Here is a 19,514-nt window from a genome sequence, read left to right on the forward strand (position 1 = left end):
AGGGGGGGAGAGAGGGGCTGAGGTGGAAAAGCATATAGTGGGGTTAAATGGTGATGGAAAAAAAGAAAACAAAAAAAAATAAGATAATGAAAATTATTTTTATAAGTATTATTGGGGGGAGGTGAAGTATCATTGACCAGTTGACCCAAACCCTAATAGTCCTAGTGCACTATCTCATAAGACTAGGGAAATCCATCTACCTTTTAGATTTCTTTCTTCCTTTAGCTTGTTAGTATTAAAGACAGAAACATCTGTTCATGTCATTAGAAAATAACTGATAAGCATCTGCAAAGAATTTCAATGAAGTAAATTTAATTTTTTCAGAAAATTGCATAGGACACAAAGTTACTCTGGCTAATGAAAAAAATCCTATGCATGGTAAGACAGTTACCGATCATATTAATAAATACCTACTGAAATACTGGTGCCAGTCTGATTTTCCTTAATAAATGACTGCTAATTACTTCAGAGAAAAATCATTAAACATTGATAAAAAATTTTTGTTATTTACCAAAAAAACTTTGTTTAAAATACCTTCCAATGATGGCATAAAAATAAATGGAGAAAGGCTTTCTAGGAAATCTGTAAAGAATTTTTAAATTATATTTTCCTAAACAGTAACCTTGCATTTGATTGGCTTCAAGAAAAGTTAAATAATGTAGTTATTCAAGAGGGAGTAAATACAAATTACACATTTTTGAATTTATCTTTGCATACCTGAAGATTGACAAAATCCAGTATGTGAAGACAGGACTAAATTTTCAGTCACAGGCATAATTTTCTGCTCATCACTGCTGCCCTCGCCTACAGAATTCTGAGCATCATCTCCTATATCAGAAGAAGATGAGGAAATAATTTCAGCTTGCTTCCTTTTAGTGCTTGTTCTGACAGAGTTTCTCATTTTCTCCTTGACATTGCCTGTCTTCTTTTTAGTGGAAGTTCTTTGCTTCTTCAACTTTTTATTATCTTCAGAACTTTCCTCAGCATCTGAAGATGATGAGCCACTTTGTACTTCCTTGGGATTTCTCTTTGAATTTAAATTTCGTCTTTCCCTCAATTCTATTCTTTTCAATTTCTTATCAGAAGAATCATGACTTTCTTTCATGGAATATTTCTCAGTATCAGATGATGAAAAATCTTGTCTCTTCCTTGATCTCTTTTCAGACAAATTGCACCTTTTCTTATCTCTTCTGAATCCTGCATTCCTACACCTTTTTTCTTCTGAAGAACCACAACTATCTCTTTTCCCTATTAACTTCTCAGCACTAACAGATAATTCATCCTTCTTTTTAGAAGTTTTACTTTTTATTTTTTTACTTTTCCTTTCCCCATCAGTTGTGTCATTCTTATTTTGTTTTATTCCTTCAGAAAAATGACAAATTTCTTCTCCCTCAGGTAATATCTCAGTGCCATCAGATGATGATTCATACTGTTGTTCCATCTTAATTACTTTTTTCTTCAAGTCTGTAGTTTTCTTTTCTTTTTCATCAGTCCCCTTTTTGCTCACCTTTTTATCATCTTCAGAAGAGTCATCACTGTGCTCTGTCTTTGAGAACTTCTGAGCAATATCAGATAAGCTACCCTGGACTTTCTTACAGGTTTTAGTTTTCAGAAGCTTACACTTTGCTTTAGTTTCAGCAACCTTTTTGTCCTCTGGAGAACTACAACTCTCCTCTTTCCCAGAAGAAGGCTTATCAGAGGAAACACCTGGCTGCTGCTTCTTAGAGAGTCTACCTTTTAATTCCAAGATGGTTTTGTCATTATCAATTGTGCCTTCTGCTGAAGAAAAACTCTCTCTCCCTTGTTTCCTTTCAGCATCATCAGATGACCCTTCTTGTGCAGCCTTCAAACTTTGCTGCCCTTGGTTATTCATTTCTTTTTTACTATGTTTTTCATCTTCCGAAGAATCATAATCTTTTTTATTTGGAACTCTGTTTTTGGATGTTCTAGCAGCTCCAATTTTACTCATGCTCTTTATCTCTTTTTCTAATTCTGAGTCATAATTGGAAGATTCAGACTGATTTTCTCGTTTCTTTTTAGAAATTATAGACCTTTTAGCAGATTTGCCTTTTTTAATATCAAAATCTGAGCCAGAAGTAGAATTTTTTCGTTTTCTTTTTCCTTTATCATCTTTCCCTGTTTGAGACTTTAAATCATACAAAGTCTTCTCATGATTTATATGAGTGTCATTAATGTCAGTATCTGAAGAAGAACTATGACTCACTCTGGATACCTCTTTGAGGATTGTTAGCATTTCATCAGAATCTGAATTTTGATCCATAATTTCTGTCTGCCTAAGTTTAGACAATTTATTAGTTTTAGGATTATCTGTAACACTATCAGAAGAATTCTTATCTTTTTTTCTCATTGGACCTGACAGTTTTTGTTTATTCTTAACTGTTTCATTAATTTCTTCATCCGAATTAGAAATCGCAGGGTTGGTTTCTGGCTGTCGCCTCAAGGGTGTAGTCTTTACACGTGGGGATCTTCGAAGATCAGATTCTTCTGAAGGTAATAAAACTTCACATTCAAGCAAAAGTGCATCATCATTTTTTTCCTGTCCAAGTCCACAGTTCTCTGGCTTGGGGCTCAGACCAGAACTTTTATAGCCATCTTTATCTTGTAGAACTTCCTGACAATCAGCACCTTTAATTGGGGAATTAGAAAGGGAAACAGGGGTAAGTTTAACAAATAATTCTTTTGTTACTTTAGCTGTAGTTTTTGATTTAATACCTCCTCTGTTGTCTTTTGAAGTAATATTTAATTTTACAGAAGAACTCTCTAGTTCTTGCTCAGTGCTACTGCTGCCATCTCCCTGGTGATCAGCTGAACTCTGAACTTCCATAGCAGTCTCAAGATTTTCAAAAATGTCTTCTGGAACTGAGGAAGGAACGGATACAATATCCATGTCTAAGTCTTCAGAAGTGTTAGCAGGTTCATACTGAGGTTCTTCTTTTTTATCAGATTTCTCATGTTCACCACTGGTACTTTTATTTGCTCTTTGTTCCGCTACTGGAGTACTCTGATCCATGTGCTCACTGTCTACTTGCTTTTTTGACAGTTTGGCTTCTGATTTTGAAATATCCTTCCTTTCCAAAGCACAGGGTTTTTCTCCTTTTCGTGCTTTTGTTTCACACTTAGCATCTATAACTTTATGCTCTTTGGTATTTTTCTCTTTGTTTACAGCATCCAAACCTCGAATCTCTGTATTCAAATTTTCTTCTAATGCAAGATGAGCTTTCCTGATATCAGCCAACACAGATTTAAAAGCCTTAAGCTGACGTAACTTTGTAGCAGAATCAATTTCTAAAGTATCTGCGGACTGCTTCAAAAACTTAACGTAACTGGAGTTCATGTTGGCTGTGGTCTCAATCAATTTTTTTGCCTTCTTAATCATCTCTTTGGGCACAATTAGTGCTGAATAAGAATAGGTTACAGAACCAGAACATGAATCACCTAATTTCTTTTCTTGTCCATTACAATTTGAACTATTTTTCTTTGGAGAAAATCTGGGTGTATGGTCACATACTTTATTATTCTTTTCATTGTCAACTTTTATCTTCTTCTTATTTTGTTGCAACAACTGTTCTAAATTTTCAAATACGCTGTTACATGCAGTAACCAAGTCCAACAAAGGCTCCGGGTGACAAATGTAGCAATACCATTGATTGTTTTCATCCATTATGGTAGACAGCTCTTTTCGGCCAAGGTTACGCAGAATGCATTTCTTACAGAAGGCATTATGGCAAAAATCACAACAAATCAGGTTTCCACCTTCTGCACACCATCTGAAATTATTAAAAATTAAAATATTACTCCCAAATGAAACTCATTTTACATTTATTAAAACAATTCAAGCCCAGCTGGTGTGGTTCAGTGATTGAGCATCGACCTGTGAACCAGGAGGTCACCATTTGATACCCGGTGAGGGCACATGACCAGGTTTCAGGCTTAATCCCTGATGGGGGGCATGCGGGAGACAGCTGTTCAATGATTATCTCTCAGCATTGAAGTTTCTGTCTCTTCCCCTTCTCCCTCCCTATCTGAAATCAATAAAAATATATTTTAAAAATAAATAAAACCATTTAAATTTTCCTGACAGTAATTTTAATAGTAAAGCAATTGATTATTAGAAACTTAAAACAGCCATAAACCTAAGGCTTTCTGGAATAGAACAATCGTCCATTAAACACATCAAGAAAAATAATACAAAAAAATGGATCTAGTAACAGATTATGTAAGAATTCCCCCTTCCAAAAGAGGAAACAACACTGAATTTTAGTTAATCTTGATATATTACCTACCTACATTGTTCATCCATTCCATCTGAGTCACGGCTAATATCATCACTCATGTAATATTTAAAGCAATTCTATTTAAAAAAAGAGAAAAATTTATTCAAAATTGGTAACATACATAAAGGGGGAAAAACTTTATTCTTAAGTCATTAATAAGTAAAGGGAATATGTGTGTATGTGTGTGTTTATTATAGACAATCAAAAAGAAAAACAACAACACTAAACTACTCAACACTAATACTTTCCAGACATAGGAATAGCTCAAGAAAACAATTCCTTCAAATAGATGTCCATGTCATCAAGCACATTATCCCTTCTATACATGTTTATAAAATATTTTACTAAAGCAAATTTCTGAACTCTTATGACTTAGGATCTACATTAAAATGTATTAAATGTCAAGGCTAAGCAGGGGGCTTTCTTCCTGCTGGATCAGTTTGCTCTATTCTATAAAGGCACCAGCAGAGACACTGAGGAAAGGCTGCTGTTTCTCTTAGCTATATGCTTATGGCATTTGTTTCTTTATCCCTTAACATTTGGCAATCTGGGGAAGTTGGTTGAAGTGCTATGTGGAGCCCTACTCTGGAGCTGGAGAAAAGCACAGGTACAGCCAAAGGAATGTGTAATGTGTAAAGTTGGCTTCAGTGGGCCTGCCTTTCATAAAAGTGCCTTGCTTCCTCCTCTTAACTGGAATAGTTGTACAATAGATGATCTAATTTCATTGTCCCTTAGTTGACTTGTTTAAACAAGAATTCCCTGTTAAGGCAACAGCAATAACAATGTAACACTGCAACAGATATGTGCCTGAGTCTTTCCTCCACTCTGGCAATACTCCAGATAAAAGAGGCAAATTATATAAATACTAGAGGCCCAGTGCAGGAAATTTGTGCATGGGTAGGGTCCCTAGGCCTGGCCAGCGATCAGGGCCTACCTGTGGGGTGACCAGCAGGGCAATCGGGGGGCTCTGGCTGGCACCTGCCTTGGCCAGCCTGGTGTCGCCCGCTCGCTGGCCCCACCCCGTCGCTGCTGCCGGTAGCCTCTCTCTGCGGGGCGACCAGCGAGGCGATCGGGGGAGCCCCCACTGGCACCCGCCTTGGTTAGCCTGGGGCCTGCGGGCTGGGGGGAGCTCCTTCGTTGAGCATATGCCCCCTGGTGGTCAGTGTGCGTCATAGCGACCGGTTGTTCTGCCAGTCGTTCCACCAGCTGTTTCGCTGTTCAGTGGATTTGCATATTAGGCTTTTATTATATAGGATAACAGACATACAGTGTGGACAAAGAGAAAAAAATATACTAGATGTTGAGAGATACTTTGGTTGTTTCCATGTCTTGGCCACCATGAATAATGCTAAAGCTGCAATGAACATAGGGGTGCATAAATCCTTGTGATAAAATGTAAAATTTCTCCTGTAGATTCCCAGAAGAGTTGCTGAGTCATATGATAACTAAATTTTTCTTAATTTTTGAGGAACCTCCATACTGTTTTCCATAGTGGCTGTATCAGTTTACATTCCCACCAGCAGTGAATGAGACTTTCTTTTCATCCATAGCCTCTCCAAAACTTATTATTAGTAATTTTTATAATAGCCATTCTAACACATGTGAGGTGGTATCTCAATAAAGCTGTGGTTTGCTCTTCTGATTTGCAATTTGATTTGTAGAATTAATAGAATGAATAAAAAACATGTCGTGCATGGCTGGCATGGCTCAGTAGTTGAGAATCAACCTATGAACCATGAGGTCACGGTTGAATTCCTGGTCAGGGCACATGCCCAGGTTGAGGGCTCAATCCCCAGTGTGGGACATGCAAGAGGCAGCCAATCAATGATTCTCTCTCATCACTGATGTTTCTATCTCTCTCTACCTCTCCCTTACTCTCTGAAATCAATAAAAATATATCTTTAAAAAAAGATGCCATACATATATACAATGGGATACTATAAGATGAAATACTGCCATTTGCAAAAACATAGATGTCTCTTGAGAATATCATGTTGAGCAAAATAAGTCAGACAAAAGTACAGAACCACGTGATTTCACTCATATGTGGGATATAAAAATGAAACTCAGACACAGACAATGTATAATGGTTACCACAGGTAAGGTAAGTAGGGGTAATAAAAGGTAAAGGGTTCAAATATACAGTGATAGAATAAGATCTGACTTTGGGTGGTGGGCACATAATGCAATATACAGATTCTGTATCATAGAATTGTATACTTGAAACCTATATAATTTTATTAACCAAAGTCACAAAAAATTGATTTAAAAAATAAAATCTATCACAGAAAAATGTATTAGATGATCTTGGTACTTAATAAATTTAATACTCACCATCTATATAAATAGCTACCATGTGTGCAGCTTAGCAACATTATACTACATTAAAATACTGTTATATTTAATTCTAAAAATACCTACCATGCAAGGTCAGAGGTATTATGCCTCATTTGAGAGTAAAAACTAAGGTTGCATTGATATGTGAATAAATCTGCTAAAGGCATACCACTACACCAGTAAAAGACAAAACTAGCATTCAAATCCAAGTCTGATTGACACTAAATTCCTTTTACTGGGACTGGATAAAGGGAAGGTTCCATATCCATTGGTAAAAAACTGTTTGTTACTGAAATGGGCTAACCTCAACAGACGGGTCCTTGGGGGAAAAAATCAATAAGATATATAGGAAAAGAGAATTGGAATGCACATTACAAATCCAACAACTTGAATTTCACCTGTCAGAATTTAAAACTAGAGGTTACAACATGAACCTTACATAGGATCCTGGCCGAACTTAATTCAAGGAAAGGAAGGACACAAATTGCTAAAGAGAAAAATTTACTGCATTTAAGTAGGTCTCTATCAAAAATGCATAAGAGAAACTATCTAAAACTAGAACTCGGGGAAAGTTTGGTCTGACCCCACATTTCAAGGAGACATTATATTGCAAAACAAACACAGGATTAATCTTAGCAGTTGATATGTATTGGGGAAACCATAACCTTGATATTATACATCTATAAAATAAACTCCAAAGTATTATTAATTTTAAAAAGTGTACATAAACTGTTAACAGTATTTTTAACACATATTAAACATTTTTATTTCCATTATCTCCACAGAGACCATAGATTTGGGAATTTAGATGACATAAGAGGGAAAGATACCTGAAAAAAATAGATATAAAAATACTCAACGAAATATTAGCAAACTAGATCCAACAATACATTAAAAAGATCATATGCCATCATCAAGTGGAATTTATTCCAGGGATGCAAGACTGGTACAATATTTGCAAATCAATGAACATGATCCATCACATAAAGAGATTGCAAGATAAAAATCATATCAATAAATGCAGAAAAAGGATTTGAAAAAATCCAGCACCCACTTATAATAAAAACTCTCAGCAAAGTGGGAATAAAGGGAACATACCTCAAAATAAAAAAGGCCATATATGAAAACCCCACAGCCAAGATCATACTCAATAAGCAAAAAATAAAGGAATTTCCCTTAAAATCAGGAAAAAGACAGGAATGTCCACTTTCACCACTCTTATTCAACATAGAATAAGAAGTCGTAGCCACAGAAATTGGACAAGAAGAGATAAAAGGCATACAAATTGGAAAGGAGAAAGTAAAACTGCCATTATTTGTAGATGACATGATATTGTATATAGAAAACACTAAAGACTCAACCGAAAAATGACTAAAACTGAGAAATGAATTCAGGATACAAAATAATTAATCAGAAATGAGTGCAATTTTATATAGAATAATGAACTACCAAAAAGGCAACGTAAGAAAACAATCCCATAAAAAAATATGGTACCAAGAAATAAATTTATCCAAGGAAGTAAAACACCTGTATCCAAAAAATTAAACATGCTGATTGAAGAACCAAGATGGCAGCATAGGCAAACGCCTGTACTCGCTGCCTCCCACAACCACATCAAAATTACAACTAAAATACAGAACAAGTATCATCCAGAACCTCTGGAAAGCTGGCTGAATGGAAGTCCTACAACTAAAGAAATAAAGAAGAAAGCACACTGAGACTGGTAGGAAGTGCAGAGGCATGGAACAGGCTGATCCTGCACCCACGGATTACATCAAACTAAAAAGTTTTTGCACAACACAGGAAACCATCAAAAAACTAAAAAGAATGGAAACTAAGGAGAAAATAAACAAATGAGACTACATCAAAACAAAAAGCTTCAGCACAGCAAAAAAAATCATGGGGGGAGAAAAAAAGATGGCGGCATAGGGAAAGACAAGAGATTGCTGCCTCCCACAACCACTTCAAAAATACAACTAAAAGACGGAACGGACATCACCCAGAACCACAGGAAGGCTGGCTGAGGGGCAATTCTACAACTAGAATAAAAGAGAAAAGCATACCGAGGCTCAGAGGAGGCGCAGTGCTGAAGTAAAATACAAAGGTGAGGAGGTGCGTGCAAAGCGGGCTGGCGGCTGAGGGCACGGTTGTCTGTTTCAATCAGGAGGGAGTCTCAGGCTCTGAGCTCCAATTCCGGGCGAGTCTCTGGGGACCCAGACTCAAACAGGAGAAGCGGGACTGTCTGGCATCAGCCGGAACTTGAGGGCAGCTTTCTCTCCAAGGGGCTTGCAGCAATTATCGGGACATTGAGAGGCAGAGCCTCTGGGGACAGGACTGAGAGCAGCCATAACAGCTCGCTCCACCTGCCCAGTTGATCCACTGGGACCCGCCCCGCCCAAACCTTGCACGGAGGCATTTGCTGGTTAGCATCAGGCAGAGGCTAGATTAGCGCTGCCCTGGACATCCAGGACAGAAGTTCACCCACTGCAGACACAGCTGATCCTCACAGCCAATTGACCTGGAGGTCAAATCCCTCCCAGTCTTACCTACAACAATCAAGGCTTAGCTACAACAAGACTGTGCACAAAGACCACACGGGGGTGCACCAAGAGTGTCTACCTCAGGTAATTGGGACACTTAGCACAGAAAGCCACTCTATCGACACAGCAAAGCATAAAAAATGCTGAGACAAAGAAACAGGACACAAATGCAGACCTGAAGGAAAGCAGGCTGCTGGATGTAGAATTCAAAACCACACTTTTGAGGTCTTTCAAGAGTCTTCTAGAGACTGCCGATAAACTTAATGAGATCTACAAGAAATCTAATGAGACCCTCGATGTTGTGATAAAGAACCAACTAGAAATTAAGCATACACGGACTGAAATAAAGAATATTATACAGACTCCCAACAGCGGACCAGAGGAGCACAAGAATCAAGGCAAAGATTTGAAATGCGAAGAAGCAAAAAACACCCAACCGGAAAAGCAAAATGAAAAAAGAATCCGAAAATACGAAGATAGTGTAAGAAGCCTCTGGGACAACTTCAAGCATACCAACATCCAAATTATAGGGGTGCCAGAAGATGAGAGAGACCAAGATATTGAAAACCTATTTGAAGAAATAATGACAGAAAACTTCCCCTACCTGCTGAAAGAAATAGACTTACAAGTCCAGGAAGCGCAGAGAACCCCAAACAAAAGGAATCCAAAGAGGACCACACCAAGACACATGATCATTAAAATGCCAAGAGCAAAAAGACAAAGAGAGAATCTTAAAAGCAGCAAGAGAAAGAAACTCAGTTACCTACAAGGGAGCACCCATAGGACTGTCAGCTGATTTCTCAACAGAAACTTTGCAGGCCAGAAGGGAGGGGCAAGAAATATTCAAAGTGATGAATGCCAAGAACCTACAACCAAGATTACTTTATCCAGGAAAGCTATCATTCAGAATTGAAGGTCAGATAAAGAGCTTCACAGATAAGGAAAAGCTAAAGGAGTTCATCACCACCAAACCAGTACTATATGAAATGCTGAAAGGTATCCTTTAAGAAGAGGAAGAAGAAGAAACAGGTAAAGATACAAATTATGAAGAAATACGTATCTATCAACAAGTGAATCTAAGAATCAAGTGAATAAATAATCTGATGAACAGAATGAACTGGGGATTATAATAGAATCAGGGACATAGAAAGGTAATGGACTGACTATTCTTGGGGGGGAAAGGAGTGTGGGGGATGGGGGAAGAGGCTGGACAAAAATTGTGCACCTATGGATGAGGACAGTGGATGGGGAGTGAGGGTGGAGGGTGGGGTGGGAACTGGGAGGAGGGGAGTTATGGGGGGGAAAAAGAGGAACAGATGTAATAATCTGAACAATAAAGATTTAATTTAAAAAAAATCATGAACAAGAGAGTCCACTGCATAGGAGACATATTTGCTAATGTTACATCTGATAAGGGTTTAATCTCCGAAATTTATAGGAAACTCATACAACTTAACAAAAGGAAGATAAACAATCCAATCAAAAAATGGCAAAGGAACTATATACACACTTCTCAAAAGTGGACATACAGAATGCCAAGAGGCATATGAAAAATGTTCAAAGTCACGAATCATCCAAGAGATGCAAATCAAAAAAACAATGAGATACCGCCTCACACCTGTCAGAATGGCTATCATCAACAAACAACAAGTACTGGCGAGGATGTGAAGAAAAAGGAACCCTCATACACTGCTGCTGAGATTGCCGATTGGTTCAGCCATTGTGGAAAACAGTATGAAGTTTCTTCAAAAAATTAAAAATGGGAGACAGGTAAACAAATCACAAAGCACAAGATAGGAACTGTTGAAAAAAAAATTAAAAATGGAACTCCCATTTGACCCAGTAATCCCACTTCTAGGACTATATCCCAAGAAATAAGAAACACCAATCAGAAAGGATATATGCACCCCTATGTTCACAGCAGCATAGTTTACAATAGCTAGGATTTGGAAACAGTCTAAGTGCCCATCAGCAGATGAGTGGATTAAAAAACTGTGACACATTACACAATGGAATACTACCCTGCTGTAAAAAAAAAAAAAAAAGAAGAAGAAGAAGAAGAAGTCTTACCATTTGCAATAGAATGGATGGACCTGGAGAGCATTATGCTAAGCGAAAAAAGCCAGTCGTAGAAAGATAAGTATCACATGATTTCACTCATTTGTGGAATATAATGAACAACATAAACTGATGAACAAAAGTACATCCAGAGACATAGAAGCATCAAAGAGACCATCAAACCTCAGAGGGAAGACAGGGGAGGGGGTGGGGAGGATAAGAGATCAACCAAAGGACTTGTATGCATGCATATAAGCATAATCAATGGACATAGACAATAGGGGGGTGAAGGCCTGTGCTGGGGGACCGGGGCAGGCTGGGAGAGGTCAATGGGGAAAAAGAAGACATATGTAATACTTTCAACAATAAAGAATTTAAGAAAAAAAGACAACCCACTAAATGGAAGTACATATTTGCCAATGATACATCTGGTAAGGGGTAAATATTCAAAATTTATAAAGAACTCAACACCACAAAACGAATAATCCCATTTTAAAAATGGGCAAAAGACCTGAATAAACACTTCTCTAAAGAGGACATACAGATAGCCAATAGACAGATGAAAAGATGGGCAATGTCAGTACTCATTAGAGAAACAGAACGTAAAACCACAATGAGATATCACCTCACACCTGTCAGAATGGTTATCCTATATAATAAAAGTGTAATATGCAAATTGACCAAACAGCGAACAGCAGAACGACCATCTGGACAACCATCTGGGACCACGCTATGACACCCACTGGCACCAGGCCAGCCAAGGAGGGTGCTATGCGATTCGTCAGGGGCCCGGCCATCGCCCCATGATCATCCCACAGAAGGAGGCCCAGACCACCGACCGGCAGTCTGCACCATGTGGGCAGGGCCTCCCCCTGCAAGGGAAGCCCAAGTCCCAGGTGCTGGCGGCCAGAGGGAAGCCCGAGTGCCATTTCCCTGCCAATGGCCAGAGGGAAGCCTGAGTCCCAGTGCCAAAGGAAAGCTGGTGTCGGCAACCGAGGGAAGGAAGGCCTACACTTGAATAAATTTTGTGCATCGAGCCTCTAGTCATCAATAAGTCAACAAACAACAAGTGTTGGCAAGGATGTGAAGAAAAGAGAACCCTTGTGCACTGTTGGTAGGAATGTAGATTAGTGCAGCCACTGTGGAAAACAGTATGGTTTCCTCAAAAAATTATAAATGGAACTGTCTTACAACCCAGTGATTCCACTTCTGGGAATATATCTAAAGAAACCAAAACACTGATTTGAAACAATGTTGATTACAGCATTATTTACAATAGCCAAAATTTGGAAGCAGCTCAAGTGCCCATCAGCAGAGAAAAAAGCTCTGGTAAATTTACATAATGGAATATCACTCAGCCATAAAAAGGAAAGAAATCTTACCTTTGCAACAGCATGGATGGACCTAGAGGGTATTGTGCTAAGTGAAATAAGCCAGTCAGAAAAAAAAATACCATCTGACTTCACTTATATGTGGAATCTAATGAACAAAATAAACAAACAAAATAGAAACAGACTCATAGATACAGAGAACAGACTAACAGCTGTCAGAGGGTAGGGGAAATGAGGAGGGCTGTGTGAAATAAGTGAAGAGATTAAGCAAAAAACAAACCTCATAGACACAGGCAACCGTAGGCTGATCACCAGAGGGAAAGAGGGATGGTGGGCAGGTAGAAGTGGGAAAAGGGGGGATAAATGATGATGGCAGGAGACTTCACTTTGGGTGGTGAACACACTATACAATTTACAGATGATCTATATATATAAAAGCCTAATGTGCAAATTGTCCCCACGGGAGTTCAACCAGGAGACCGATTGCTTGCTATGGAATCGGCACAGAACGAAGGAAGGTCCCTGCTGTCAGCCCATAGGCCCTGATTGCAGCCCAGGCCTAGGGACCCTACCCATGCACGAATTTCATGCACAGGGCCTCTAATATATTATAAAATTGTATACTTGAACCCTAGATAATTTTATTAAGTAATGTAACCCCTATAAATTCAATAAAAAAGAAAATGTTTATAATTTAATAGATATAAAATTATATATTCAGTCTGATCTCAATTATATAAGTGTGCATTTTTTGAAATTGAAAGGAAATTTTAAAAATTAACGTTTATCCATGAAAAAAAGGTTATAAAACATACATATGCATATAAATACACTCTTCAGATTTTGTAACACACTACACTCTCCCTTACTTACCAGTCTTTGAACACCATCTTGCCTCTGCCTGGAATAAGCTGAACCAATCCCACTTCATCAGGCTAATTCCTATTTATATTTCAGATCCTATTTTATATCATCCTATATAATAAAAGGGTAATATGCAAATTGACCCTAAAAGCAGAACCACTGGGAATGACTGGTCATTATGACACACACTGACCACCAGGGGGCAGACACTCAATGCAGGAGCTTCCCCAAAGGGGAAGCTCTGCTCAGTCACAAGCCAGGCTGATGGCTGCCAGCAGCAGTGGTGGCAGGAGCCTCTCCTACCTCCTCAGCAGTGCTAAGGATGTCTGACTGCAGCTTAGGTCTGCTCCCCGCTGGCAAGTGGACATCCACTGAGGGCTCCTGGGCTGCCAGAGGGATGTCTGACTGCTAGCTTAGGCCCGATCCCCCCCGGGGAGTGGGCCTAAGCCAGCAGGTGGACATCCCCCGAGGGGTCCCAGACTGCGAGAGGGCACAGGCCAGGCTGAGGGCCCCCCCCAAGTGCACAAATTTTTGTGCACCGGGCCTCTAGTGTTCATTATAAAGCCCCTCACCCACCCAAATCCAAATTACACAGGCTTCCTGTTTGTTCCCAAATCTCCCCTATCATGGCACTAATTGGGCAGTCTTCCCCACTACAATATTAGCCCTCTTCTTCAGCACTGTGGACCAAAGTTCTAACACTGTGCTGACACATGGTAAGCATTCAATTATTTGTGGAATGAATTATCAACAGATCATTACATACCTTACAAATAAGTACTTGGAGGGAAGGATGTCTATAAATGGAATCTTTTTGAAAATGATTGACCTGTTGTCCACAAGCTGTGCAGCTCACAATCCCATGAAGCCCATCTTCTAGGAGAAATGAGTGGCCTTTATTAACACATATACATACATACAAAGAGATATTTACATTGGTCATAATTTTGCACATTTCATTGGAAATGAAATATAATCCTTGGGAAAATGACATTTGGACATAAGTAAAAAGGTTAATAATTTTATTAACTTACTAAAAATATGACAATCTTAGCAAATCTCAGAGATAGAAATTCTAACTTGTTTCCCTTTACAAATGCAAACCCTATTTCTCACAACAACTCAATATAACATGAGACTCCATAAAAGAAGTTCTAAAAACAGGGGTGAAGAACTCTTCATTTTGTTATTAATTTTCAAATAAATTCAGATCTTGAAGAATCAAGAACCAAGTGATATATATAGAACAGATTCTTTTTCAACCCTATACTAAAGTTAGGTATGCCATATAGGTTTTATTCTCAAAATAGAATTGTCTACACAGTTATTTTTTATATAGTATGTGAAAACCTGATAATATTATATTGCCAGTTTGTTCCCAAGATTTACTTCAATATTATCCACAATTCCCATTAAGCTGCCTTATTTTTGTGTTTATTCCACTGTCTACTCCATAGCTGCACTGACTATTTCCAAATAAGACTTGTAGGTACTCCTATCTTGGCAGCAAAACCGCAGAATGGTTGAAGGAAGGAAGGGACAGCCCCATTGGTATTTGCAGAAAAACAGATTGAAGGTAACCTAAGGAACAAATCATAAGAGGAAACCTCTACTGCCTTACTCTCATCCCTCGTGCTGCTTAAGACAGTGCTTCGCAATCTGAGCTGAACATTAGAATCATCTGGTGAATCTTTTTAAAAATCAGATAATCATCCCCCACCCCTAAACTACTAAATGGAAATCCCCTAAAAAAATTTTTTTAAGTTTTGCCAATGATTCTGATGTGCAACCAAGATCTTGATCAAAGTAAGGAGGTAGATTATGACTCAAAACAAGCCAATAAAATGTCTGCATTCACAAGTAAAAGAGAGACAACTAAAACAAAAAATACAAACTGTCTATCCCTAAATAAAAGATAAAAACAACATAACATTTTTCACCTATTAATTTCTTATTTTGTTTTCTTACTTTTAAGGTCCAAATCACTTATGGGCCCAAATATTATCACAAATATTTTTATTTTGCAGAGGTTACAAAAGTTTATCCAAGGTATAAGCGTACCACCATACTTTCCAGAAAATATAGAGAATTTGACTTACTACATAAGCTGCTAACATTATATTTTAAATCATATTGGTCTGCATTAGTGTTTGATCTTGAGTATTCATATATTTTGTGTTTTAACATAAAAATAAAGTGTGCTTTTTCATTTAAAATAATTGCTTTCAGATAAACAAGATGAATAAAAGCTAGAGTTTGAATATTCACTCAATGGTAGATAATATTTATTAAACATCTTCTATGTGCTTTTTGCACATATATCACTCAAGAATTAAATAAAACTAGGTGATACATTGAAGAATTTCTCCCAAATGTGCACAAGGAATCATATAGAGGATAGTCACTGCAGTATTAATTAGGAAATTGGAAAAAAAACTGGAAATACCGTCACATTTGGGAAATAGTGGTTTACTAATACAACAGAATTCTACAAAGCAGTAAAAAATAAAACAACTAGATATACACTTACTGGCATGGATACATTTCAAAAACAATGTTGAATGGAAAATGTTGCAAAAGTATATATACAACATACTATTTTGTATATGCTTAAAAGAAAAATAAATGCTTTATGAGTATATGTACAGAAAAAACATAAAAACATGCATGGAAATCACAAACACACACACACACACACACACACACACACACACACACACACGCATGCATACAAACTTCAAGATAATCATTACCTGAAGGGTGGTAGGAAAGGGAAATTGATGAGAGTAAGACTGAACCAATATTTCAGCTAAGCAAATACTGTAAAATACTGAAATATTCCTTTGATTTATGTACTTATTTCTATATGTGTTTTAAATTTTTATTTTTAGATATAAAATCTTAATGATTATAATACAGTATATACATAAAAAGGAAGCATTGTTGTTTTTGAACTCAATATATTTTAATAATTTTAAAGAGGAAACAAAATTATTGAGAAATATAGAAAATCAGATATAAAGTATATTTTCAAATAGTTAAACTAGGAAAAGGATGTCAAAAGAGACTATGGTACTTAAACAACAGTGGCTCCTAAAATGGTCAAAATAGCTATATCTTTGTGTTTAACTTTATTTCAAATCAATATAAGAATATTTTATATATAGTTTACATTCTTGACAATTTCCTAAGTTAGGCTTCAATTTTTGAGCTAACTTTCCTTGGAAGTCTGAATATTAACTAGCAACCCAGTACTTCAGATCACTAGTTTACTCATACAAGTATATGTAAGTGAACATAGTTAAATTTTCTGTGTGATTTATGACAGCTTAAAGATATACCAAATCATTCAGACAAAAACAAACATAAAAGATTTAAGTGCTACAATATGGCTATAAACACAGGTATTTCCTTAAGCACAATGTAAACATTCTTATACAGAACACTCAATAAAATGCTCCAGAAACTTATCAGCTCAGATCAAATACCAGCAGCATATCAAAGTGTCACTAGGAACACCCTCCCCAAAAACTTTGGTTCTTTTTTAATCTCCTTATCCATATTTCAAACACTGGCTGCTCCAGAGTCCCTCCCCAGAAGACACCATTTAGGTATTAATTTTAATACAATGTAGTACACTTAATTATGTGTCCTCTCTAGAGGACCCATGATCAGAAAAAAATAAACTCTTGCTACTGGTCCTTACTATCATTTTCTACTTGCCATTTCTCTTGTTTTTAGAATACTATTTAGTTTCGGCGAGTTTTGTTGCTGCAATAGTAATTACCCTTCTATAAACTAGATTCTCAATAAATCTTGCTTATATTTGAAAGACATAGAACTCCCCATTGTGGACAAAAAACCTAAACATTTCCTTGATTTCCTTTCACAACTAATAAATTATTTAACCTGAAAACTGATCATAAATTTTATAAATACTGATATGTTTTACTAGTCCTATTAAGATAATCATACAGCACTGAAATAAAAATCTACAAAAAAATTCACCAATATAAGAACCATGCTATAATTTCACAATGAACAGGATAAATATTAAGCAGACACACATCCATTACACTTCTACTCAGAAATTTAGTGTCATGTTCTATCTTATAGAGATTGGTTCCTTTTATAGTCATGGATTCTGGCTCTGTTAATATGCCCCAAAAATACATATAGACACTATTTAAAAATCACAAACAATGGGATACATACTCCATTGTCATGAATTTCTGAATGAATTCTACTTATGCTAACTTTCTACAGATGATAAGCCAATATAATTGTGTGTATAAGTGAGAGTAGACAGACAAAGGAAGAGACGGCTCAGAGAAATGTAGCTCCCTTATCTTTTCTACTCAACCTGCATTGCTATGCTTAGATCAATAGCTCTCCAACTTTAATGTACATAAGAAGAAACTGGGACAAATTTCTGACATCATCCCTAGAAATTCTAATTTGTTGGGAATGGAGTCAAGGGACTTGAATTTTTAAAAAGCACCCCAGTTAACACTAATGCAAATGTTCATCACTCTGTGAAACAATGTTTTAGATATGTATAAAGTTACATGAAGGCCACAGGCAAGATTTTGTCCAAATCTAAAATTATTTGGGGGTGAGGGAACACATAGTATTCTGACATATAGGCAATACAGAACTAACATGTGCAAGAAGGAAATGCTAATCTTCTGGAGATAACTTAATAGCCACTGAAGGCAAAGGTGTTTTGATAAATGGTATTAACCTTTTCTGCTTCAGAGCTCAGAGAGAATCAGAAGTTATTTTTAAGTAGTGCTTTTAATAAACAATGGGCAGAAAAGTGGAGGTATTTTTAGTAAGCACATCAGATTTTCCAATATGGTCATAAACAGCAATTTAAATTCATGTTTTCATTTTCATTTGTATTTACCTCCGCGTTTTTTGAGATTTTCAGTTTTCATTTTACTTCTGCTTCTAAATTCAGGCCCTTTAAAATCATCTTTGTCTTCATTCAGCACTGGCTCTGGTTGTACAATCACTGTACCTAGAATGATTTCATTTAAAAAACCATTACACATATTAAATGTGCACGTGAAGTACAAGACTTCAGTTCAGATAAAGCCAACATTGCTGGTACATAGTTTTGTTTCTTTCAAGCTTTCAATACTTGTATAAGGACCTCTTAAGTGAAAATAAAACAGGGAAATAGTAAAAGGGCCAGGTGTCAACAATCAGATTACTTTTTGGAATATTGCTCATAAAAATGGGAGAGGGAGGTATTATAAAGTAATAACATAAATGTGTGAATAAAGCAGAAAGTCTCAGCCCAATTCTGATTTTTATAGTGCCTATATGAACATCCATGCTAAGTTCCATAAAGAGTTTATAAAATAAAATGACCAGATGGGAAATTTAAAAAAAAATACCCTATTCTCATAATCCAAATTCTAAACTACAAAAAAAGATGTTTGAGGTTTCTTTTTATTTCTCAATTATAGTTGACATTCAATATTATATTATTTTCAGCTGTACAACACAGTAATTAGACATTTATATAACTTACAAAGTGAGAAAAAGATTATTAAGAGATGTTTTATATTGCTTTGGATGAGAATAATGGGGGGCAATGTGAGAAGTTAATTCTGCTATTATTGCTATAACTATTCTGAGGCCTTTCCCAACAAGTATGTCAAAGTTTCAGTAACCTACAAAGTTCTTAAAGAGTCCCATACAAAAGGTTTCTTTGAGATACTTAAGTTTAAATGCTCTCACAATAAACTGTAGGATGACTTCAATTGTTAGTCCCTATGGAAATATTTTAGAAAAAGACTATACTTTCTTAGCTATAAAGCATGTGAATTTAATACAGGGGTTGTTCATTTAATTTTTCATTTTAATCTCTCAAGAAAAAATAAAGCAGGGATATAGAAAAAGGGTCCAGGTCTCACATTTATCTACATTGCTGAGCTTAATAACTGTGCATTATGGCAACAATTAAGAAAGTAAAACCTGGTAGTTAGGGGAGGTTCCCCTGACCCATGTGTCCGTGTTATTCAGCAAGCAGATTTTCGCAAGGAATAGCAATCTAGTTAAATGAATTTCTGAGAAAA

General features: G+C 36.8%; 1 protein-coding gene across 10 annotated transcripts in view; it reads right to left on the reverse strand.

Annotated features, from left to right (window-relative positions):
- Positions 1-19,514, reverse strand: part of ATRX (ATRX chromatin remodeler) — a 284,022-nt gene that overhangs the window by 181,252 nt on the left and 83,256 nt on the right. For 5 of the 10 annotated variants that reach the window (XM_059679371.1, XM_059679363.1, XM_059679362.1 and 2 more), the window contains 4 exons: positions 18,335-18,448; positions 14,192-14,301; positions 4,305-4,372; positions 718-3,788 (listed from right to left, as the gene is read on the reverse strand). In XM_059679371.1, the coding sequence (XP_059535354.1) occupies positions 718-3,788; positions 4,305-4,372; positions 14,192-14,301; positions 18,335-18,448 (3,363 nt within the window). The remainder of the gene's footprint in view (positions 1-717; positions 3,789-4,304; positions 4,373-14,191; positions 14,302-18,334; positions 18,449-19,514) is intronic. The other 5 variants (XM_059679369.1, XM_059679366.1, XM_059679365.1 and 2 more) reach the window with 4 other exon arrangements.

The sequence above is a fragment of the Myotis daubentonii genome, chromosome X (genome assembly GCF_963259705.1).
Source record: "Myotis daubentonii chromosome X, mMyoDau2.1, whole genome shotgun sequence".
NCBI classification, from domain to species: domain Eukaryota; kingdom Metazoa; phylum Chordata; class Mammalia; order Chiroptera; family Vespertilionidae; genus Myotis; species Myotis daubentonii.